At 41.7% G+C, this 25,316-nt stretch overlaps 1 protein-coding gene across 1 annotated transcript in view; it reads left to right on the top strand.

Moving 5' to 3' along the window:
• The window catches only part of LOC149175031 (lysine-ketoglutarate reductase/saccharopine dehydrogenase bifunctional enzyme), a 573,325-nt gene that overhangs the window by 544,304 nt on the left and 3,705 nt on the right, over positions 1 to 25,316 (top strand). The window contains exon 19 of the mRNA XM_089419501.1: positions 13,227 to 13,306. Coding sequence (XP_089275627.1) covers positions 13,227 to 13,306 — 80 coding nt within the window. The remainder of the gene's footprint in view (positions 1 to 13,226; positions 13,307 to 25,316) is intronic.

Below are 25,316 nucleotides of genomic sequence, written 5' to 3' on the forward strand. Positions count from 1 at the left end.
CTAGCGTAACTGACGTAGAGGCTCAGAGAGCTGACGCAGGGCCTCCTGGGGCTGACGCAAGCCAAGATAGGCTGACGCAGTGCCAACGCTGGGCTAGGAGAGGCTGACGCAGTCTAGATTAGGCAGACGCTAGGGTTTCTGGGGCAGATTGGTGCTGAGTTGCTACCAGAAGGATTATCGAGGGTTTCAGCGAGTAGATTTGTTAGAAACTGAGAGGTGTTACTGCTAAGCAAATTCACTATTGGGCAAGGCAGTTTCGGCACCCAAATTGTACTCTGATATTGCTTAATAAGAAAACCCTCAGATTGCTACACCGGTTTTCCCACATTGGGTTTTTTCGGGGACATTAGTCCAAAAATAATCGTATTACGTGGTGTGTTTGTTCTTGTTTCTTTTAGTTGCTGCTTTGTAATATGTTGAGCATGCACTAGTGTTTATTTTCAGTGTTTACATTGTAAATAACTTGTTAAGGAAGATAACAAGTAGGTAGGAATAAATCAGATAAAGTGCATGGAGGGTTTCTAACTAAGTAAACTTAGAAACTTCAACAACGAACCCATTTCTCTGGCATGTCTTAATATTAACTTCGCTTGATTGAGTTCAGTTTTCACGAATCTTTCTTGCAGAGTGACATGATTAGCTTGCATAGCCCTTATTTGATTCTATGGCCAATAATCTATTCTGAAGAGATATTTGACCAACTTCCATGTCCTTTATAATTTTATCATTTTTTACTTTCATGCCCATGAAACAATTTTGGATATAGTTTATCTCTTTCTTATGATCTGCTTGCATGGTAGCTAACTGATTATTATAATCGAATCTCATGATGGTCATTTCTTCATCCATAGTTGACAATTTGTTTTGAATCGAACTTATTTCTTCTTGATAACTTGCTTCCATGGCAGTCACTTGATATGAATGATTGAATTTCAAGATCGTCATCCTTTCATCTAGGGCTAATAACTTGCTTTGCATAGAATTAATTTCTCTGTCATGATTAGCTTTCATGGTTTCCATTTCCTTAGCATGTTGACTCTGCATGTCGGTTACGTGATCAGAGTGTTTAATTTTCATGATTTCCATCTCCTTATCAAGTTTTTCCAAGTGGGTGTATAAAGTTCTCATATCCTTGACGTAATCAGTTACAATTTTTTCTTGATTAAGCTCATATTTTTTACCAGCTGCATTTGACTAAACTGCATGTCTTTAACCAACTGCTTTAGTTCTTCTATAAGATGCTTATCATTCTCCCTTTCATTGTCACCACTGATTTGATAACTTGTTCCTGCTTTTCCACTGTCATGGATTTGACTTGCAACCGTACAAGTGGATGGCACATTCTGATATGGAGAATTGTCTTGAAATCTTTCACTGACAGTTGGATCCTTTACAAGATCACTCTCATTTTGTTGCATAATGTTAGGGACACAAGGCGAGCTACCTTGATCACCATATCTATCTGCAAAATCATTGGCATTGTCTTGTAAAGAAGCGAATGAATCTTCAGGACAATTATTAAACCAATTCAAAGCATCACCCTCTAAAGAAAAGGAAAATAAACGCATTTTGACATCTTACAATATTTGATTATTGTATGAGAAACCCTGCGTAGATGCTTTCTAATAGTGACTGAATCACCACCTGAGAACAAAGGCAATTTACAAATGGCCTCTTCCGGTATATCATGGAGAAAATCAGTAAAATGACACAGGGTAAACGAATCATCCACGATGACTTGCTTGAAGGGATAAGGAGGGACCAAATGGATTCTAGAGAGAGACCCCTGCTCAAGAAAATCAAGAGATCAACAAGAAGCAAGCTTCTAGTAGAAATTCTTGTAAGAAATGAAAGAAGTGGAGTCGCCACTTGAACATGAATCTAGCTCTAAGATCCAAAAGGCAAACAACTGGATATAAGGGAAGGTTTCTTGTTTGAGAAATAATGGATGAATAAGTGGAGTCGCCACCCAAACAAGAAACGAACTGATATGTCCAGGTGCTAAAGGTGCAGATGAAACGATTAATGAGATGACGAAAGGCAAGGTGATGAAAAGATCAAATGATGCCAGGAAATGTTGTGCCGCTTGATAGGCTAATGAATGGCGGAAAAGATGAGATGATTAAAACGATGTCGAAGAAACCAAGGACATAAAAAACTTTGTCCCCGATGGTAATGCCAAGAAATGTTGGCTTTGCCAGCTCAATTAAGAGATGAGAAAGATGAAAGAGGAATGTCGTAAAGCCAAGGCCCAATAAAGCGGTCCCCGGCAACGTCGCCAAAAAATGTTGTCTCACAAAGTGTCTAGGCAGCGCAACAACGCTCAGATTGGGCACTATCACCCTGATCCCCAATCTCTCCATTTAAGTTGTCTCCCTACAGCAGGCTAAGGGGTGTAGACCCTATGGAAAAGTGGAATGAAGAAGAACTAGTTGGGAACCAACCAGTTCAGGAGACACAGTGAAGCGATCAAGTACTTGATTAAGATTTAGCAATACTTATAGGATTTGATTAGATTTTAAACGATTGATACCAGCGCCTTATGGAGTCAACGATCTTGCTAGGGAAATTAAAACCAAGTAATCGATTAGCAACTGCTGCTTAGATGAATGACTATCTTATATGAAATGTAGGTCCTAAAACTAATGTGAGATGCAAGAATCTTGGTTAATTTTAGTTAAATTCCTATTTAAAGATGAATCCTTCAATCTTTTTTGTGTTGAGCCTGATTTCGTAGTAATATGCAAAGAGAAGATAAAGCGAAGCACACTAGAGTGTGATTAACGATACCTCTCCTGAAAAGCTAACATACCCAGTGCCTCCAGTGCTACCGAGAGTTGTGGCTCTTACGACTGCAAGGTCGCCATTTTAAGTACTATTAAAAACAGGCTTCTCAAGCAAAGATTGATCGATACCTATCTCTCTATCGACCAAGCTTATGCTTGGAAGTAAATTTTATTCATGCAAGACTAACTTATATGCAAATGCACAAAATGATGAGGAGAAGTTAGACCCGAGGATTAGAAACACTTTTGTCACAAAAGCCCTTAATCACCAAAATAAAATGTTCGCTTTGTTGGATGAAGACTTAAAAATAAACCCCTGAAAATATTACAATTAAACCACAAGCTTATTTCAAATATTTTTTGATACAATTATAGCTCAAAGAGAACAAAAACTTCTTTGCAATCAATGTCAACAGATGCTTAAAAAATACTCAGTTTATGAAACAGAAGATATGCATTTTATCACAACTCCATAACTGAGTACTTAATTTTCAGAAAATTAAGAAAAACTTCATGACAACAACAATATGACAATGAAAACAGTAAGCTATCAATGCTATCTTTATGCCAAAAAAATTTCCGAAAAATTTCCAAACTTGCCCACGTGAATTATAAAAAAAAAATTCACCCTGTTATGATGTGATTTCCAGAATTATATCAAATCTGATATACTTATTACAGCCAGCAATTAAAACATGAAATAAGCCTAATGATGAATGCCCAACTCAAGAAATTAATTCCTTAATGTATTAGACAACTTAGGCACTGATTTTAGGCTAACCCACATGAAATTTTGCCACTGTTATATTTCAGACTTCAGAAACAGAATTATTCAGAGATAACAGTCACTTAAAATGTAGATTTAGGCCAAATTTTTGATACACATCAAACATAAATGACTTATTAATGTATTTAGCAATTTTTTTAGTTAATTTCAAACCACTTAGATGTGTTTTTCACCACTATTAGAAAGGTATATGACTGTTGTAGCAAACAGTGAGAAAAAAGATGGTTTAGAGATCAAACCCTTAGGCCCTAGGCCTTGAAGATCACTTGCCCAAGTTGCCAAAAAAAATTTCAATACCTGAAACACAAATTTTTACCAAATTTTCTGCAAAAACCCACCAATGATTAGCTTCAGAAAATCAAATATTCAAATCAGAAATGGAGCAAGGGGAATCTAGGGCCAATGAGAACTAGCACTAGGCCCAATAAAACTAGTGTTGGGATAGGAGAAGGCGGATCTAGGTTTAGGAGCCCCAAAACTTGAAACCCTTGTTCTGAAAAAAATTATTTTGCTTCAGATCTTCTGATTTATTGCAAAATCTTTAATGGTTGGCCTTGCAAAAATATTTGGGACAAGATATTGCCCTCTGGGCGAGATGATGCACAATAGGTTGTCAGCGTGTTGCCGCCAAAGAGATATCCTGACAAGGGCATCAGGCACACCATTGGGTTTGGCACACTCAAATTTGGAGAGTGAGTTGATCACAGGGCCGACCGTGATCTTCCATTTATCGCTCCCCGGCATTGCACACTGACACAGGGGACTTGGATATCATCTCTTGATGCTCTCACCAGGAGCAACAAAACCCATGAGGTTCATCTAAGACAATTGGACAGGACACAGTGCATTGGGAGAGAGGCTTTTCAGTTGTGGCATATGGTCAAGACGTGAGTTGGTGGATGTAGGCTTGGGGGTAGTCTGATCTCCTGCAGAGGTAGCACTTGCACCACCCTTGAGCCCACACTCAGGGTGATACATGATCCCCTTTTGGTGAGACATTCTGAGGTGTCTCTGGAGCATCTACAACAGTTGGTGGACCTTGCTTACAGGCATATGTTCAGACTCCGGGCAACATTGGGGAGCACTTTTAGGAGGCAGGACGATAGATCCCACTGTGTGGTATGGTCGGCATTGGGTTGTGTCACACGCAACAGATTGGTTCATGATGTATGGAGTTCATATCTTGATTACACGCAGGGACCTGAGACGTGGTGCAGGTGGCTTCCGTCAGCTGTCAGGACTATGCCACAGTCGTTCATACTATGGGATTCAGGAGTTTGGTTGGTCGATTGGACACTCTCCTTCGTGGTGAGTGGGATCAGGACAGGGGATTATCTAGCTCACCCTTGGGTTGACATGTGGGGGAGCGTTGAGGCCTTGATTGCATGGCGAGGTTGGTTTTCCTTGTTGTCACTATGGATCAGGGTGAGTTGTGGATGGGTAGGAGGTGACATCGTGGAGGTGCTTGGTCCAAATGTGTTAGGACTCCATAAATTTTTTGCCATCAGTTCCCAGGAGAGGTGGATACACTTGAGCATGAGGGGTAGACTGTCATGATCAGAGTTGCGCAGCGATAGCATAGTGGCACCCTTTTGAGACTAGTGTGGGATCCAAACATCATAGGACTTGGCAGTATAGCTACCCTTGGGGATGAGTTGATTTCTACAGTGGAAGATCATTCAGATCTTCCATTGGACTTTGATGACTCGCTAATAGCATGGCGGACTTCATTAGCACGACAGGTGGGCTAACAGGATGATATCAGGAGAAGCTCATGTGCGCGAGACACTATCTCTGTAGGGATTGGGTGGTATCTTCAAGAGCATACTCCTGGAGTGCATGGGATGGCCTATGTGGTAGGAAAACTTAACGAGTCAGGCATAGTGCCACATTATCATGATCTACTACTCATTGATCGTATACAGTGGACTTCTGATACTTATACCAGGCAGGATAGTGAGTGGAGCAAGGGGAGCTTCAGGTGGGGACAGGATGGCTTAGAATCCTAGTATTGAGGGATTCTTTCATGCCAGGACAGTGCAAAGTTCAGGGACGAATCATTGGCACATTTGGGACCCTAGCATATTTCTGCAGTGACAATGGGGAGCAACAACTAGGAAGAGCAATGTTCGGTAGTTGCTTGAGGACAAGTAACGTTTTGGTGGGGAGGACTGTGATATTCCCGCTTAGCAATATTGCTAAGGGAAATATAAATCTTGCCCAATTTTGACTGATTTCATGTTTGCACTTAGGAAATGTGGGTTCAGAGGTCCCACATGAATTTTGGTATTAAGTGGGGGCCCAAAAATTAGGAAGGGAAATATTATGGCTCTATGGGAGTGTGGGGGCCACCCCACGGAGAATTGCGGCCCGCATGTGGAACACACTCTCATTGGAGCGAAGTTGGTGGGGAAAGTCGAGTTGGGCCCACATGGGCATCTTGGAGGCTCTTTGATAAAGAGAGAAAGAGGCACTCATTTTGGTCATTCATTCATATGTTCAAAAACTTGTCTTTGACATAGCACACTTGAGCGAAAGCCAGGTCTGCAAGTGTTGTTTAGCACACGAGTGTCTCCAAGCGAAGATCTCAACCCTTGCTTCAGTGGAATTCGAGTGCCTGCCCAAGGAGAGAGTTCCATCCTTTTCCGATTGTTCCAGCTGTAGGAGTGTGAGTTTGTGTGGAAGAGACACTAGCAACAACAAAGGGACTGCGCAGTGCTTGGTGGTGTCACAGTTAGGAGTTGAGGAGTGAAGGGAGTTTGGGCCTAAAACTTGAGGTGGAGTCCGAGGAAGTGTTGTGGGGGCTTTTCCACCATTTTGGCGGAGGATCAAATGCAGCATTTGCTACAGGATACATATTTTGCTTTTGGAGGAGGGCCAAGCATTTGGGGTCAATTTTGGAGCTTCAAAACTAGGACAAACTATTTCTAGGTTTTTCTGGGTTTTTGACAAGGACCTTAGAAACAATTTGGCAGAATTTTCTAGGCAGATTTGAGGGGTTAAACAGGGGTCCCAATCCAGGCAGCAACAAGAGGAGCTAAGGGAAATTTGGGCCGAAATTCTGAGGTCAACATTTGGCCAATTCCTTCATGGGTTTTTGTGGGTTATTGGTGGAGAGGCCGAGGTTAATTTCCCGGAATTTTCTGAGCACCGGAGGAGGCCCTAGCAGCAGATCTTCACACCCAGCAGCATATTTCTAGGCAGTTCAGCGCAGAGCCAGGAGATAGAGTAGCAAAATATTTGAGGGGGACTTCTTATTATTCATTTGGGCTTACCTAGCTTGCCTTGAAGCCAGGCGCACTCTTTCCCGCACCACATTGTACCCTCTTACTTATTAATAAAATGGCTCAGATCAGCGCAGTTCATGGAAAGTCCTGGTTGTTAAATATGCTGTAAATTTTTATATGTGTTTCCGCTATGTTTTCTTTGCTTATCATTGTAAATTTCCATTAGGAATATTACCGCATCAGCCTCTACGTTGCCTCTGCATAGGCTCTACTTGCACTGCCTGTGGAGCTGCTCTGATCCTGCTGTTTTGCCCTACTCAACCACTGGAGATGACTCGCTTGGCCTCCTAGAACCTCCTTCAATGAAAATAATGTGGCCTTCTTGCTACTAACTCTCCGGCATTGGAAATCCACCAGAAATCACTATTGTTGCTCCCTTTCACTTCTACTTTCCTTCTGGCTCGAACTTTTCTTCCCTGCTGGACTTCTGCAGCTAAATAGCTTGATCTACCAAGGAACTCGATCTCCTTCAATGTGTCAATCTCCATCCCATTGACCTGCTCTTATAATCTCTTGATGGCTCACCGACGGCCATGGTTAGATCTCCATCAATGGCTAAGATCATCTCAAACCTATGTTGCAGGAAACGTGGGGGGAAGGTGCGTTTCCAGCTGGAAACGCGGGCAAAATGCGGAAACGCGTTTGGTACGACCGTGAAACGCGTTTTCGGCCGTACTGCCACGTTTCCCGAAACGGAAACGTGGCCAGTACGGCCGGAAACGCATTTCACGGCCGTACAGCCCACGTTTCCCCAAAAACTTGTGTTTTTTTTTAATTTGTTTTTTAATTTTTTTTAGGTTGTCTAGTGAGTTCTAGAAGCCTGTCTAAACTTATAAAAGAGAAGTTTGTCTCATTCTCTCATCACACTATTCAGCAAGTCGTTTCTCTTGGAGACTGACAGTTGTTTAAGCTAGGGTGTTTTGAGCAGTGAGCAAAGTAGATTTCAGCAGCAGGAGAAAGAGATTTCAGCAGCAAGAGAAAGAGATTTCAGCAGCAGATTTCAGCAGCCACAAATTTGGCTCAGCTACAGCCATATTTCTCTTCTCTTTTCTGGCATTTTGGGGTAGTTTCAGCCACAGAAAATTAATTTGGGTAAGCCACATTCATTTTGTTAGTTTTTTCTTACTATTTCTTCAATTTTTCTAGGGTTTATGCAGCCAGAAATATGAAAAACGTTTTTTATTTATGGATTTGTTTTTTAAATTTATTTTTGCAGCAGATTTGGCTCAGCTACAGCCATATTTCTCCTCTTTTCTGGCATTTTAGGGTCGTTTCAGCCACAGAAAATTAATTGGGGTAAGCCACATTCATTTTGTTAGTTTTTTCTTACTATTTCTTCAATTTTTCTAGGGTTTATGCAGCCAGAAATATGAAAGACGTTTTTTATTTATAGATTTGTTTTTTAAATTTATTTTTGCAGCAATGGCTTCCAGCCAAAGTGCAGCTGCAAGTTCAAGCCCTAGGGCCAACCCAAGGGCTAAATATTATCCTCTTTGGAGGCATGTGACGAAGCTTCAAAGATGTGGAGGTGGTGGCTCATGGGAATGGCGATGCAATCTTTGCAATAATACGTACAAGGGCTCCTACCCAAGAGTGAAGGCACATCTATTACTTGGAGGAGGACAGGGGGTTTCAGGTTGCACAAAAACAGCAGATCCATTGGCAAGGAGGGCATATCAAAGAGAGCAAGATGAAGCGGATGGTACTAAGAGAAGGCATGATGACCTTACTCAAGCTCCATCTAACATTGAGCCAAGGATTGTAGCTGAAGCAAGAAAGAGGAGAGTTGGTCACACTCAACAACATGAACAACCAGCACCCAAAAATACCAGAGGCCCAGGGGCATCCCCTTCAGTTCAGGATAGCAGAATTGCTAGATTGGTGAATGTGCAAGCAAGAGAAGAAACTGATTCCAGAGTGGCTAGGTGCATTTATGCATGTGGTATCCCATTCAATGTTGTTCGCTCTCCTTACTGGCAAGATATGATAAGGGCAGTTAACAAAGCTCCTCAAGGGTACAAGGGGCCCAACTATGAGAAAGTCAGAACCCAGCTTCTTAAAAATGAGAAGGACCTTGTGGAGGAAATTTTAGCTCCAATTCGTTCTTCCTGGAGTAGCTCTGGGGTTACCATAGTCTCAGATGGTTGGACAGATATAAGGCGCAGACCATTGATAAATATCATTGCCACTTCCCCCAAAGGAGCAATGTTTATCAAGGCAGAAGACTGCTCAGGAGAGGTGAAAGATGCACAGTTCATTGCTGATGTTATTATAAAAGCTATTGAACAAATAGGGCCTAACAAGGTGGTACAAGTTGTCACGGATAATGCACCAGTTTGCAAAGCTGCAGGTTTAATTATTGAGGGGAGGTATGACCACATCTTTTGGACACCATGCATTGTCCATAATCTAAATCTGATCTTAGAGGAGATCGACAACAAAGTTTCCTGGATAAAGGAACTCACAGGGGAAGCAAGGGAGATTATCAAATTCATCACCAACCACCACCAGTCTCAGGCCATATTTCGAGAGTACTCCAAATTGGAGTTGTTAAAAGTTGCTGAGACAAGATATGCCTCAAACTTCGTGATGTTGCGCCACCTTGTTGAGGTTAAGCATGCATTAGTTTCTATGGTGGTAAGTCAACTTTGGATTGAGTGGAGACAAGCAGATTCAGAGCGGGGATCTATGGTGCGTAGATTGTGCCTTGATGAGGATTGGTGGAGCAAGGTAGATTTCTTGCTAAAGTTCACAACCCCTGCATTTGAGCTTCTCCGGAGTGATGATAGCCTGATACTGACCAACCTTTCTTGGGAGACGTATATGATGGCATGGATTCCATGGTTGAGAAAACTATGGAAATCATTTCGCAAGAGTCTCCACAACTTTTGTTTGTTGATGATCATTTTGCTGGTTTGATCAAGAAAATCATTGTTGATAGGTGGAACAATTTCAATACTCCATTGCACACTTTAGCACATGCTTTGAACCCCAAATTTTATGATGAGGAGCTTATTGCTCAAAGCAATGGGAAGAGGAAGGCACCCCATAAGGATAGAGAGGTGGCTAATGGGGTGAAAAAGGCCCTTATGAGAATGTTTCCTTCTCATCTACATAGGGAGGTAAAGGAGGAATTTGCCAGTTTTGCTGCAGGAATAGATGATTATGCAGATATATCAGCTTTGGAGGAGAGAAGCACCATGAATCCAGTTAGGTGGTGGATTTGTCATGGAGCAAATGGTGTACATTTGCAAAACCTTGCCATTCGTATTCTTTCACAAGTGGCAAGCTCTTCATCAGCAGAAAGGAATTGGAGCACTTATGGTTTTATTCATTCTGTGAAGCGCAATAGGTTGGGCTCACAGAAAGCAGAGGATCTTGTTTATGTGCACTCCAACCTTCGCCTTGCATCTCGTAGGGGTCCAGAATACAACAGTGGTCCTTCTAAAGAATGGGATGTGGATGCAGAAAATCCTGATTTGGAGCTCTCTCTTGCTGCCCTGAATATTGAGGCCGAATCTGGAAGTGGAATTGGTGCATCATCTTCTTCAGCACCACCATCCAATGTTGAGCATTGTGCTGCTTCTATTTTTGATGAGGATTGTTATGATGAGGATTAGTCTTTTGTCTCTATGGTTCTTGCAGCCTCATATACTAATATAAATAAAAGCTGATTTTGAGATTTTGCCCTTGGATATATAATAAAGGTTGCTTTGGGATTTTCCTATATTTTTATTTTCATTATGTGATCATTCATGACTCATGAGTAAATGTGATGTAAAGTTAATCTTAATGTTTAAATGTAATAAATTATAATGTATCATTAATGCTTTATGATTGCACATATATATAATAATTTTTAAATATTTTTAATATATATATATATATATATATATATATATATATATATATATATATATTATATTCGTGTTTCCCCGTTTCCTAAATTTGGGGAGGTCGCGTTTCGTATCGCTTCCCGTTTCGGAAACTCGTTTCCGTTTCCCCGTTTCGTGCAACTTAGTTTCAAACTCAATCTGCGTGAGTTTCTAGAGCATTCACCTTTCCTTAATTAATTACTATTAATTAACCAGTTTTTCTAGGTTAGACTTAGGAAAAATTTAAATAATGGTTAATTAATTTAATTAAGGTGCTTTGCAAGCTTATCTCGCAAAACATTTTGTGGGTTTTTAAGATCTCGTGTCCTTAACCTCTCTGACACAAATCAATACTAGAACTCTTGTATGATGCTACAAAAACTAACACAAATCTGCTCTCTAAAACTCCACTAAAGCACCGTGAGATTTCTGGGTGAAATCTCCTCAAAGAGTATTGGGTTTTCGTCCAACACACTCACAATGGAAGCCTGAGGGTTTTCGTCCCAAGGCTTATGGAAGTTGGGAACTCCATTCTCCAATCACACTATAGCAAATAATCCATAAACCAAGCTATCCAAAATGATCCCCCTACTCTTCCTTTTAAAGGCCCAATAGATAGATCTTAAATCTTCTAGAAGTATTTTTATTTTTATTATTTTATTATCCTTCTCGAAGTTACTTTTTGCGTTTCTCCTTAATTATTCATTTTTTTCTTCTTTTAATTAATTAAGTGACTAATTAAAGTCACTTTTGATATGGGAAAATGGTAAATCGTTCACCATACCTTGTCTAGCCACTAAAAGTCACTTCTCAACATCTCATCTTGTATATTTTCTCATTCCGGTTCCAATGAGCTATTACATTAAGGTGTTCTATCAAATATTCCTCCCGAAATGCCACCTTAAATGTAATTAATTAAGTTATGCTCAATAATAACTTTATTTTAAGGGAATTATCAGAAAGCAACGGAACCAAAAACAAGTTGTGTGCAACTGCTCCTGATGAAGAATATGCCAAAAAAATGCTGTCGGATCCCATAAAAATCCCTCAAAACTCCTCCGGGGCCCTTGATGACATAACCCTGCTTCTGTGACCTAGCCATCCCGTGTCCTAGAAATCCATCCTAGCTGTAATATAGAGGAAACTGAAATGGGGATATTACAGAACTCCCGTGTCCTGGAAATCCATCCTGGTTATAATATGAAGGAAATGGGGATATTACAGAACTGATCGGAGCATAGGTGAAGAGCTTCTGAAGTAAAGCTATTTGTGGATCATCATAGGGCTGCTGGCTGGCTCGGTGATTAGAAAGGAGAAAAAAAATATTTCCTAGGGGTTAACCACTTTTGATGGTTAACAAGACTCAAGTATTTGGGCAATTGGCAATTGGCCCTTCATAACAGTTAAACAGTAAAAGATCATCTACATCGGATCAATGTAGAAATAAAAATTGTGGGTTTGTTCCAAACCTAAAACAATTAAACATTCAACATGGATTCACAAAGTTGCTAAAATGCTTTGGGATTGGGATGTCGTTGGATATAGTACTCTCTTTATTTTTCCTCTTCATCAGAAAAGGGTCCTGTTTGATTATAAATGGATGAACTGACAGGCAGGAGGGAGTGTACAGGATGTGATTAAACTGATAATCTCCTTGTGGAAACTTTGGAGTTCAGAAGATTTTCATGGGGCAAACACACCATTCAACTTGGGAGTATCTGCATTTATACCGGATCTGGTTAGCTAGATTTCAGTTAGGAATGCCATTTTAAGGAAAGATATGGATGCTCGGCAAGTTTAAGCCAAAGCAGATATGTTTTCTCTCTTTGTTTATCTTGCTAGGGACGCCTTTTGTAACTGCTCTTTGACTCCTGGATGTGTCATTCCTGATGTACATGTATTTTTTTATTTACAATATAATATAAGCTGCATTTTAAAAAGGAAAAAACAAAAGGAATCAGTCAGAAGAGTTGGACATGCAAAGATGCAAGTAACGATGATGATCAAATAGAAATCAAGAAAATATGTAAGACTTTAGCCAAAGAAGAGTTACCGTTTGCCAAACTAAACTTATCGATATGTGCATTGTTCTGTTTGGAATCCTTTATTTCTAATATGATAAATGTAAGTAAATGCAAGTAATCTTTCACCAGCAGCTTCATCTTCCATTCAACGAAAATTAGGCTCCATTATTCATCCTTCTTATTGAACTGTTCAACTTCTTAAAAATTGAGAACATTTCTAAATTGAAGTCACTTGCTTCATTAATCCTCCTTTTTATTGAACTGTGTTTCTTTTTCATATTTATTAGCGATGGTTCCTTCTCTTCATGAAATTGTTTATTTCCTATTATACTTACTAAAGGTATTTCCTCCCATTCATTGAATTGTTTACTTGTACATACTGTTAGAAATGAACTAGAATTTTTTTAAATGGAACTGTGTTTAATACGTCGTTCTTGACTCCTGTTTCTTTGCTTTTGAAAATTCAGTTGGAGTCCTGCAGGAGCTCTAAGGGCGGGTCGTAATCCAGCAGTTTATATTTCTGAGGGACAAACTATAATGGTTGCTGGTAAGTTATTGATTGGATTAACTAATTTCTTTCAAAACCATTGAGGCTTCACTGTTGAATAAGCTAAGGGCATACTGCATGATGGTGATGTGTGAAAAATTACACCAACCAGAATTCAAACAGAAATGTGATAGACTGAAATTTCTCTGCAATGTGATTGAATATAAATGATTGTGCTACGGGGAATTGCCTTGTTGCTGAAAGAAGGATTATGTTATTTCCCCAACAAGGTTTGATTCGTCCACGTGACATTTTTTCCCATGGGCTGGCCCACATTTGCAAGGGGGTCATTTATTGCAAATGGAGCTAGGTCCAAGTCCTAGGCTTATTTGTGGCAGCTGATATTTTTATTGGATCCCTCTCATTGAGAGGTGTAGGATTGATCCTAAGTTGCAGGAAACGTAGGGCAAGGGAGTGTTTCTGTACGGAAACGAGTACAAAACGCTGAAACGCGTGTGGTACGGCCCTAAAACGTGTTTCAGGCCATACTGCCACGTTTCACGAAACTGAAACGTGGCCAGTACGGCCTGAAACGCGTTTCAGGGCCGTACGACTCACGTTTCCTCTATTTACTTGTGTTTTTTAATTTTTTTTTTTTATTTTTTTTTAATTTACTTTTAGGTTATCCTAGTGACTTCTAGTTGCTTCTAGATGCCTATCTAAAGTTATAAAAGTGAACTTTTGCCCTTATTTTTCATTTTTCATCCTTTTACTTAAATTTTTAACATTACCATGAAATGACTCAGGATGTTTGAAAGTGGTCTCGCCCTCATTGGATTTCATATGGAGAAAGTAGAATTTTAGATCTCACTCAAAATCCAGCAGACTTATCTGTTTTTCAGGATTTCAAGATTGGGGGGATTGCAATGTTTCCATTGGATTTTATCACATACTAGGGTATGGAACTTGTATTTAATCAAGAGAACCAAGCCCTCTATGCAGGGGAGACTCCCAATAATCAAGAGCATGTAGGGTACTAAGGTATGAAACTTGTATTTAATCAAGAGCACTAAGGTCGTTCGACTATGTAGGAGGAGACTCCCAATCAAGCACGAGACAAGAAATTAGAAATTTCTCGTGGCTGATTTTGGATATTTCTATTTTCATTATGTGATCATTCATGAGTAAATGTGATGTAAATTTAGAGACTTATAGTTTATGCATTGACAATTAACAATTTTATTATAATGTAATAAATTAGAATGTATCATATATGCTTTATGATTGCACATATTTCTTAAATGTCCTAATATATATATATATATATATATATATATATATATATATTCGCGTTTCCCCGTTTCCAAAATTTGGGGAGGTCGCGTTTCGTATCGGTTCCCATTTCGAAAACTCGTACCCATTTCCCCGTTTCGTGCAACCTAGGATTGATCTAAAGATCATCCGATTCCGATAAGTATTTATGAAGTTATGAATTTATTTATGTTATGGAGAAATGGTTAAGTCAACCAGCAACTTATGTAGGCACAGAAGCCCAACAGTCATGTCTATTCAACCTCTACGTTTTAGTATAAACAGAAGAGGACTTCAAGTCATTTCTACACACACTTGGATCTCTTCCTCTCTCTACTTGTCTTTGGGTTTTAGTAAGAGGAGAGATCCTAAGGAAAAGCTGGAAAGGTCGGTAATGCCGGAAAAGCCGGAAAAGTCGGAAAAGCCTGAACTGCCGGAAGAGCCAGAAAAGCCCGAACTGCCAATAAAGCCGGAACTGCCAAAAACGCTAGAGAAGCCAGAAATACCGGAAAAGCCGGAACTGCCGGAACCACCGGAAAAGTCGAAACTGCCGGAACTGCCAAAAAAGCCGGAAATGCTGGAAATACTGGAAAAGCCTAAAAATCCGGAAGAGCCAGAAATGCCGGAACTGTTGGAAAAGCCGGAACTGTCGGAAAAGCCGAAACTACCGGGAACTGCCGAAATAGCCGGAGCATCTATCTCCGAAGGAAGGCGGCGTGATGTATGAGATCATGGGGAGCATAATAAGCAGCATGATGATAGGAGCATGGGCAGCATAATGATGCATGATGATATGAGCATGGGCAGCATAATGATGAATGAGATCATGAGTATGGGCAGCTTGAGACCATGGAAGATGCAGCATGATGAGCAGCATGAAGATGAGAGCAGCTCAGTCATCAAGGTTCAACACATGTGACAGTACAGCAAGGTGTCACACGGTAATGTGCAGCAAATAGACGAGATGCAGCACTATGATAGGTGAACGAGTCACCTTAGAGAATCAGTTGAAGAAATATGTCTTCAACTGATCTCATGCCGATATCAAAAGTCAAAGTGATTGACTTCTATTGTAAATGTACTATCTCTCTCACTTTCTTTACTGAACTTTGAAGAACATAAAAGAAGAATATATCAAGGGTTTCCCCACATTGGGGTTTGTCCTTGGCTAGCGCCACATCTTGTGTCCTCTTGTCTTCTGCGATCTATATTTATGTTCTATCTGCAGTTTACTTTATGCTGATGTGATTGCTAATGTGGAAAAGAAATTGAAATAAATTGCTCTAGCATAGAACATACCTAAAACTAACATGGGATCAGAGTTGAGGTGAAGACAATGCCCAAGCAAGAGTGAAAGAGCAATCACCAAAGACAATAGGGACAAGACAAAAGAATCAATGGGTTCCACATCTCTCTTCTAAGTTCACAAAGGATGAAGTCGAAGCAGAACATGTTATCAGAATGGCGTAGCGGAAGTTTCTGATGGCCCATCTAAAGATCACTTCATTGGGAAGTTCGGATCTAAGGGTGGAAGGAAAGGCGAATGCCTTGGTTGCAATAAGTTTGGCCATTATGCAAAGGAGTGTCCGAAGGTATGCAGGTCATCAAGGAAATGGTCAACTCTTCAAAGAAAGCAAGGAATCCTGAATCACTTGTATGTACCTGATCGCAAGAAGAACCTGGTGTCCATCTCGGAAATGGAAGTCAAAGGTTTCAGGGTGGCACTCATCGATGGAAAGGTACGTGTTTGGAAATAGAATTTTCAAAGATGTTTTTGAGTTCAGGGTTGTATCAAATTGTAGGAAGTCCACTGGGGACCATGTCCATTGTCACGTAGCACTGAAGGTCTATGAGTCAGATGGTGACAGGGATGCCTGAATTCAAAAGGAGCATGAAAGTACATGTCTGAGATGTACCGAAGGAAAATCTTACAAAGGGACCATTCCCCTCCATGTAGCAGATCCACAAGTCTAGAACAACCCAAGGGGTCTGAGATTGATAATCAAGAATCTCACATATGCAGGTGGAAGAAAGCCCTCTATGGCTTGAAGCAAAACACCTCGGGCATAGTATGAGAGGATCGATAGCTGTCTAATAAAGCTGAGATTCACTAGGAGTGAAACGGATCCAAACCATCCGAAGGTTGTGGATGATAGACCTCTCATACCAGCACCTTATGAGGACGACCTACTTCTAACTGGTGCAGACCCTCTCATTTGCAGAAGTAAGAGCGAGTTGGATTCTAGATGTGGAATGGTGAACTGCAAACCTGTGACTACCTCAAGGATCTTAACTTTCAGAAGTTATATGGTAGTGATGTCAGACCAGATTTGGGAAATGCCTCTGAATCTCATAAACTCATTCGCGTTGATGTTCTTGGTGAACTTCCGTCGGGATATATGTTTTGCAGTTAGTATGGTGAGCTCATATTTGGTTGAACCTCACTGGATTGGTACCAAAAATCTTCTGAGATGTCTTCGGGCCCCAATCTCTTATGGATTGAGATACACTGCTGGAAATATGAAACTGCATGATTATTCGAATGTTGATTGGGCAGGGAGTGTGGAGAATCACTAAAGCACTTCTTAATGCTATTTTTCTTTGGATTCTGCTTCGATATCATGGATGCGCAGGAAGAAGAAGTATGTTATTATAAGCACTGCTGAGACCGGATACATATCTACGAGTATGATCCCGTATGAAGCTCCCTAGTTGGGGAAGCTCTTCAAGTGAGTTGTTTGTACCACTGTGATTCTCTGTGACAACCAGAGGTGGGATTCGATTATTGAGGAATCTCATATTCAATGATTGCTCCAGTAGATAGACATTAGATACTGCCTTATCTGGGATATGGTGAGTCGATGAGCTAGGAGGCTCCATCGCACTGAGATGATGTACAGGTCGCTACACTTTGTCAGAGCCCCAGGGAAGGATCAAATTTGTGATTTTCCCGAACGACTTGGAGTTGTTGAGAGACCCTTGTAAAAGGGTCTTGCATGTTGCATACATTGAGCTCTGGGAGCTCTAGGGGCTTGTGGTTCTTACTGAAGCAACATACGACCACAAGGTGACTCACCCTCCCCTGGTGGTGCGCACTCGGACAGGATGATTCGCTCTCCTGTGGACAAGATGATTCTCTCTCTTGTGGAACAGGATGATTCGCTCTCCTGCGAACAAGATGATTCGCTCTCTTGTGGGACAAAATGATTCGCTCTCTTGTGGGACAGGATGATTCACTCTCTTGTGTAGCAGGATGATTAGTTCTCCTATGAGGCCTAGGTGATGTGCTCTCCATGGCGATTGTGTAGCAGGATGATTAGTTCTCCTATGAGGACAGGATTGATTAAGTTCTCTTGTCGAGGCATCCTACCCATGCAGTCTGAGACTCATGGGAAGTACCTCTCATCTAATCAATGAGCAGGGAAATGAGGATAGGGACTATAGTAGTACTAATGGACGCATCGTTGTATCAACTGTACTCCCTATGCTAGGATCAATGATACTAGTCCGGTACTAGTTGTAGGAGTTGTACCTACTATGACGCTGACTTCGGGTCAGTTGAGACTAGTCTGGGACCAGTGGTACATACTCTGAGACTGACTTCAAGTCAGTGGAGGATTGGTCTGGGACCAGTGGTAGGAGTTGTACCTACTATGACGTTGACTTCGGGTCGGTTGAGACTGGTCTGGGACCAGTGGTACATACTCTGAGACTAACTTCGGGTCAATGGAGGACTGGTCTGGGACCAGTGGTAGGAGTGGTACCCACTATGACACTGACTTTGGGTCGGTTGAGACTAGTCTGGGACCAGTGGTACGCACTCTGAGACTGACTTTGGGTCAATGGAGAATGGTATGAGACATTCTCGATCAATTCTTCTTCTTCATAGTTCAGCAGAGCTAAGTTGAGCAGAGCTGAGCAGCACAGAGCAAAGACAGCAGAACTAGCAAAGCTGAGCAGAGTAGAGCAGAGCTAGCAGAGCTGAGCAGAGCAAAGCCAGCAGAGCTAAGCAAAGCTAGGCAGAGCAGTGTAGGGCACTAATGGCAGAGATAGTACAGTCAGACATATGGATCAGTTGATGGAGTTCTCCCTAGTTGAGAAGGAGTGTTAAAATTGGCAACTAGGGCCAAACTCCATGTGGGTCAACTTATTTGTGGCAGCCGATATTTTTATTGGATCCCTCTCATTGAGAGGTGTAGGATATGATCTAAAGATCATCCGATTCCGATAAGTATTTATGAAGTTATGAATTTATTTATGTTATGGACAAATTGTTAAGTCGGCCAGCAACTTATGTAGGCTCAAAAGCCCAACATTCATGTCTATTCAACCTCTACGTTTTAGTATAAATAGAAGAGGACTTCAAGTCATTTCTACACACACTTGGATCTCTTCCTCTCTCTACTTGTCTTTGGGTTTTAGTAGGAGAAGAGATCCTAAGGAAAAGCTGGAAAAGTCGAAACTACTGAAAAAGCTGGAATAGCTGGAAAAGCCGGAAAAGTTGGAACTGCCGGAAAGGCCAGAACTGCTGGAAAAGCCAAAAATACAGGAAAAGCCGGAAAAGACGGAAAAGACGGAAAAGTCGAAACTGCCGGAAAAGCCGGAAACGCTAGAAAATCCAGAAATACCGGAAAAGCCTAAAAAGCCTGAAAAGCCATAAATGCCGGAATTGTCGGAACTGTCGGAAAAGCCGGAACTACCGGGAACTGCCGAAACAGCCAGAGCATCTGTCTCCGAAGGAAGGCAGCATGATGTATGAGATCATGGGCAGCATAATAAGCAGCATGATGATATGAGCATGGGCAGCATAATGATGAATGAGATCATAAGCATGGGCAGCTTGATGATGAATAAGGCCATGGAAGATGCAACATGATGAGCAGCATGAAGATGAGAGCAGCTCAGTCATCAAGGTTCAACACATTTGACAGTACAACAAGTTGTCACACGATATTGTGTAGCAAATAGACGAGATGCAGCACTATGATAGGTGAACGAGTCACCTTAGAGAATCAGTTGAAGCAATATGTCTTCAACTGATCTCATGCTGATATCAAAAGTCAAAGTGATTGACTTCTATTGTAAATGTATTATCTCTCTCACTTTCTCTGTTGAACTTTGAAGAACATAAAAGAAGAATTGATCAAGGGTTTCCCCACATTGGGGTTTGTCCCTGGCTAGCGCCACAACTTTTGTCCTCTTGTCTTGGCTTGTCTTCTGCGATTTATATTTATGTTCTATCTACAGTTTACTTTATTCTGATGTGATTGCTAATGTGGAAAAGAAATTGAAATAAATTGCTCTAGCATAGAACATACCTAAAATTAACAACAAGTTATTTAATTGCATAAACATCGAAGTAAACACTATTGTAGCCTTCACAGATATACAGATCATGCAGTGAAATAAACAGAGAAAATAACACAAGGGACACCGTTATTTTTGGACAATCGTCCCTAGAAAAAACCAATTCGAGAAAATCGGTGCAACATATAGAGGGTCTATATTATTAAGCAGATTTCATGAATACAACTAGGGTACTAGAAATGGGTCACCCAGCAGAGAATATCCTCGGCAATAGTACCTCTATCCAGAGACAGATATTCCAGCAAATCAGCAACCGGATGATCAAACCCCACAGCGACTCTGGCTGTTCCCTATGTTGGACAGCAAAAGTTGCTCCAAGCACTGCTCAGGAACTGCGTCACTCCTCCAGGAGCTGTGTCACCCTATCCCGGCTCAGAATCTGTTGATCTGCTCCCAATCTGCCCCCAAAATCTCCCCAACGCTGCCTCTAAAGCCCTCTACAACTTCTGCGTCCTCTGCTTCAGCTACCACGGCCCTCTGCATCCTCTGCTTCAGCTCCTACGACCTCTGCGTCAGCCCTTCTAGGGCATGCGCTATCTCTCCCGGCACTTCACTACCTCTCTGCTATGTATTCTTTAGCGTCGGATGGAAATCCCTTGCTAAATTTCCCCACTGGAACTAATCACTAACTTGATTTCCTCAGCAAACCTCACCCAAGAAATTGAATTCCTGATCTCTCTTGGTGTGTCTCCAACTAACCCTCAAGTCTCTTATACTTTTCATGTTGATGATTCAACGACCGAGATTAAGTCTCTAATCAACAGCTAAGATTAGAACTGGCTTGATCCTTGTCACTTAGAACTTTCTCACCCATTTTATATTAATACACATTAATATTTTTATTTTCCTAAGTTTAGACTTAGGAACCCATTAAGAATATCAATTATTTTAATATCTCTTCATTCGGGTAGAATTTCTCTAAACGATTTTTGGGTCTTGGAGATCTCATGTGCTTTAGCCTCTCCACCAAATTTTATGGCTAGAGTACATCTGATGCTACCCAAAATCAACACTCCCTCTTAGCTAGGAATGTGCTCTAGCAACACTTCACCATAGAAGCATCACACTGATCCTCTGCATCAGTCCTTTGTGCTGATGCTTGGCCTGTTGCCCCATATCCATTGCATTGTTGCTTCCTGTATTGCTGCCCATGACACTGCCACTGCCACTGCTACATCTGTGTTGTTGCGCCCTCTCAAAATGCTGCCCATAGCATTGCCACTGCTAACTGATGCACTGCAACTCAGTTACCAAGAAGTAAGTAACTGACTTCACCCAAACACTAACATCTTGGTCAATCTAGAAGCCTCGTGATGCTGAAGTTACCTCTGTTGCTATCCTGTGCTCCCTCTGCTACTGCAACCTCTTTTGTGCCTCTCACATTGCTGCAACCTCCACTGCGCTGCTATAGAATTCTACACTCTAGCACTGCCATTGTCACTCCATCACACCTTGCTCCAACCAACGCCTGTCATTTTTCTACTCTCGTTAAGGCCTCCCGTAATCGTATGTAATCCAAGAGTTTGGGCACCTCAAGGATCCTGCCTCTGTTTTGTAGTCCTCTTGACTACAGCTCTATGTCTCCCCACCTCTTCTCTAGAGGCGCATGAGCACTCATGGCACAATCATCATCAGTGTCGACATCCTTCTCCGCCTTTGCTGGAGCAGCCTTTGAGTCGGAAGCTTCTCCCTTACCTTTCTTCCTGGGGCACTAAGAGGCATAATGTCCCAGCTCCCCACAGTTGAAGCACTTGACCTTGGAGATGTCTTTCTTCTTCCTCTTATGTACTCCCTGTTGTCCCGCTAATGCGAGAGTTGCATCCTCTTCCTCCTTCTTGATTCGAACTCCCTTACCGCTACTCTCTGCCTTGGTCAATCTCTTGAGCTCTTCCTGTCAAAGAGCTGCCCACATCTCCTCCCAATTGGGGAGAGTCGCTCTGCCCAAAATGCTTTGGACAAACGTCTCCCACCCCTCGGACACTGCATTCAAGGCAGTCCTGACCATGAACTTTGGATCCATTGTAGACCCCATGGAAGTAAGTTGGTCACGAATTCTTTGCAACCTGAGAAGGAATGGATCTATCTTCTCTCCTTTCTGCATCTAATATGATTTCAGCTGATTCTCCAATAACATCTTTCGCTACACGGAAGAGCCCTAGTATAAGGTGGTCAGCGTCTGCCACATCTCCCTTGTTGTGTTCTTCTCAGCAATATGTGGTATTACATGATCCTTGACCCCGTCTAGGATCATGCACTTCGCCTTCGCTTAGGCCTACTCATACTTCTCATTTGCATTAGGATCAACTGGGACATCTACTATTCTTAAGGCATAGTCCTTGATGCGATGTTTATCCAGGATTGCCAAGATCTTGGCCTTCCAGATGAAAAAATTGGAAGCCCTGTCCAATCTGTCCTGATCCCTCAATCCGTTCACAGCCATCTCTGCTCCTCTTCCCTAAACTCCCTTTGATTCCTGATTTCCCTCTCGGAAATCCTCTGGGCAACTATCGAATCACTCATCTCCAATCCTCCTTTGCCACTGCAGCCCGGATCTAGATTTCTTGGCTAGAAATTTGTCGAGGTAGTGCTTCGCTCTACCTTGGTTCAGTCTCCTTAGGCACTGTTCTGTACTGACAGAAACAACATCCCACCAGCTCCTTAAATCAAAATTTGCACAGCTCCCTTAGCCCCGACAACTCAAAGAATCTGAGCCCTTCAGGCTCTGCACAATCTCTGTGTGAGTTGAATCTGCTCCTCCCGGCCAACTGCATCAATCTTTCCTGGCTCAGAAAGATGATGTGGCTCTGCGTGAGCCTGATCTGCCCTCCTCTGCCTCTGTGCTGGCCCTGATGGCTGACGCAGCTACTGCGTGGGCTCCTCCCAGCTACTGCATCCTCCTCTCCTGGCTCAGAATGCTGACGCAGGCGCTGCGCAAGCCTCTACATCACACGCTTTGCACTACGTCATTCCTCTTGCCTCTTCAACTCTGGAACAACATTGTCTCTCGAGACAACTGCTTCTCTGCTGCAAATTCTCAGATTTCTCAGCTAGTGTCTTCAGTCGCCTATGATCTGCAATCCCTCTAATACCATGTGAAAATTCTTGAATCTAACATATCAGAAATCCCTACTGCAATTACTCGTTTAAAATCTCCTACTTTTTCTTTACATTAACAAGTTATTTAATTGCATAAACATTAAGTAAACACTATTGCAACCTTGACAGATATGCAAATCATGCACTGAAATAAGCAGAGACAATAACACAAGGGACACCGTTATTTTAAGACAATCATCCCCGGAAAAACCCAATTCGAGAAAAGCGATGCAGCATATAGAGGGTTTGTATTGTTAAGCAGATTTCATGAAATACAACTAGGGTGCCAGAAATGGGTCACCCAACAGAGAATATCCTCGGCAGTAATACTTCTATCCGGAGACAGATATTTCGGCAAATCAGCAACCGGATAAGCAAACCCCATAGCGACTCTGGTTGTTCCCTATGCTGGACAGCGAAAGCTGCTCCAAGCACTGCTCAAGAACTGTGTCACTCCTCCAAGAGCTGCGTCACCCTATCCCGGCTCAGAATCTGCTGATTTGCGCCCAGTTTGCCCCACAGAATCTCCCCAGCACTGCGTCTGAAGCTCTCTATGACTTCTGCGTCAGCCTCTACGACTTTTGCATTAGCCTCTACGACCCTATGCATCCTCTGTGTTAGCTCATACGGCCGGTGTCTCTTTTTTGGATAACACGTCCCTGGAAAAACCCAATTTGGGAAAACTGATGCAACATATAGAGGGTTTTTATTATTAAACAGATTTCGTGAATACAACTAGGGTGCCAGAAATGGCTCACTCAACAGTGAATATCCTCGATAGTAGTACCTCTATCCGGAGATAGATATTTTGGAAAATCAGCAACCGGATGATCAAACCCCACAGAGACTCTTACTATTCCCTATGCTTTACAGTGAAAACTGCTCCAAGCACTACTCAGGCACTGCGTCACTCCTCCAGGAGCTGTGTCACCCTATCCCGGCTCAGAATCTGTTGATCTGCTCCCAGTTTGCCCCACAGAATCTCCCCAGCGTTGCCTCTGAAGCCCTCTACAATTTTTGTGTCAGCCTCTACGGCTTCTACATCAGCCTCTACGACCCTCTACGTCCTTTGCATCATCTCCTATAGCCTCTGCGTCAGCCCTTCTAGGGCCTTCACTGTCTCTCCCGGCACTTCACTACCTCTCTGCTATGTATTCTTCAGCCTCGGATGGAAATCCCTCGCTGAATTGCCCCTCACTGCCACTAATCACTAACTCGATTTCCTCAGCAAACCTCGCCCCAGAAAATCGAATTCTTTATCTCTCTTGGTGTTTCTCCAACTGACCCTCTAGCCTCCTCTTATACTTTTCATGTTGACGATTCAACGGCTGACATTAAGTCCCTAATCAATGGCTAAGATTAGAACTGGCTTGATCCTCGTCACTTAAAACTTTCTCACCCATTTTATATTAATACACATTAATATTTTTATTTTCCTAAGTTTAGACTTAGGAACCCATTAAAAATATTAATTATTTTAATATCTCTTCATCTAGGTGGAATTTCTCCAAACAATTTCTGGGTCTTGGAGATCTCATGTGCGTTAGCCTCTCCACCAAATTTTATGGCTAGAGCACATCCAATGCTACCCAAAATCAACAAGTTCGTTTAGCTTGTCAATTTGATACCTACTTACACAAGGGGAATGTTGATGCAAATATATCAAATTACCAATGTGAACAAAATCACAAAATGTCAATGGAGGTTGCCCGAACATGAAATGTGTTATGTGATCTTAGTTTAAGTATTAATGTGCAAGAAAATGAAAGAGGGATATCATTCGAACTTGGATTATTTCCTTAAAGGAAACAAAGAGTAAACCATCGAGCAGACTGTCATACCATTGACATTTTAAAACATTTCAGAATTTTGTTCACGTAATCATCATGGTTGCGCAGGGTAGCATTCAGTGGTATTACCTCAAGTCCAAAGTATTTAAACATATTACAACGTATTAATGAGCATTTGAGTTAAGCAAACCACTTCATATGCTGCGTTTCTACTATGAAAGAAATTCAGGCTTATGGTGTACCACAGAATGAATGAGATATGCCACTACAAGGTAATATAACCAGTGCTTCAGCCAATTTGTGAGTAACGCTCAGAAACACCAGAATCCAAGAAATAATATGCAGAACAGCATTTATCATCAAGTATTGGGCGTTTAAACAATGAGCTACGAATTAATCTTCAGGGCATATTAACTGTGACTGGCGAGAGCACAAAGACTGCCTTAACGTTCAACCAATTTAGCGTTATTGATGAATACACAGTGAGTAAGTAATGTGTCCATAAT

Source organism: Pinus tabuliformis, chromosome 4_1, assembly GCF_031772625.1.
Source record: "Pinus tabuliformis cultivar Carrire ecotype Pingquan chromosome 4_1, CPIR1, whole genome shotgun sequence".
Classification (NCBI taxonomy): Eukaryota; Viridiplantae; Streptophyta; class Pinopsida; order Pinales; family Pinaceae; genus Pinus; species Pinus tabuliformis.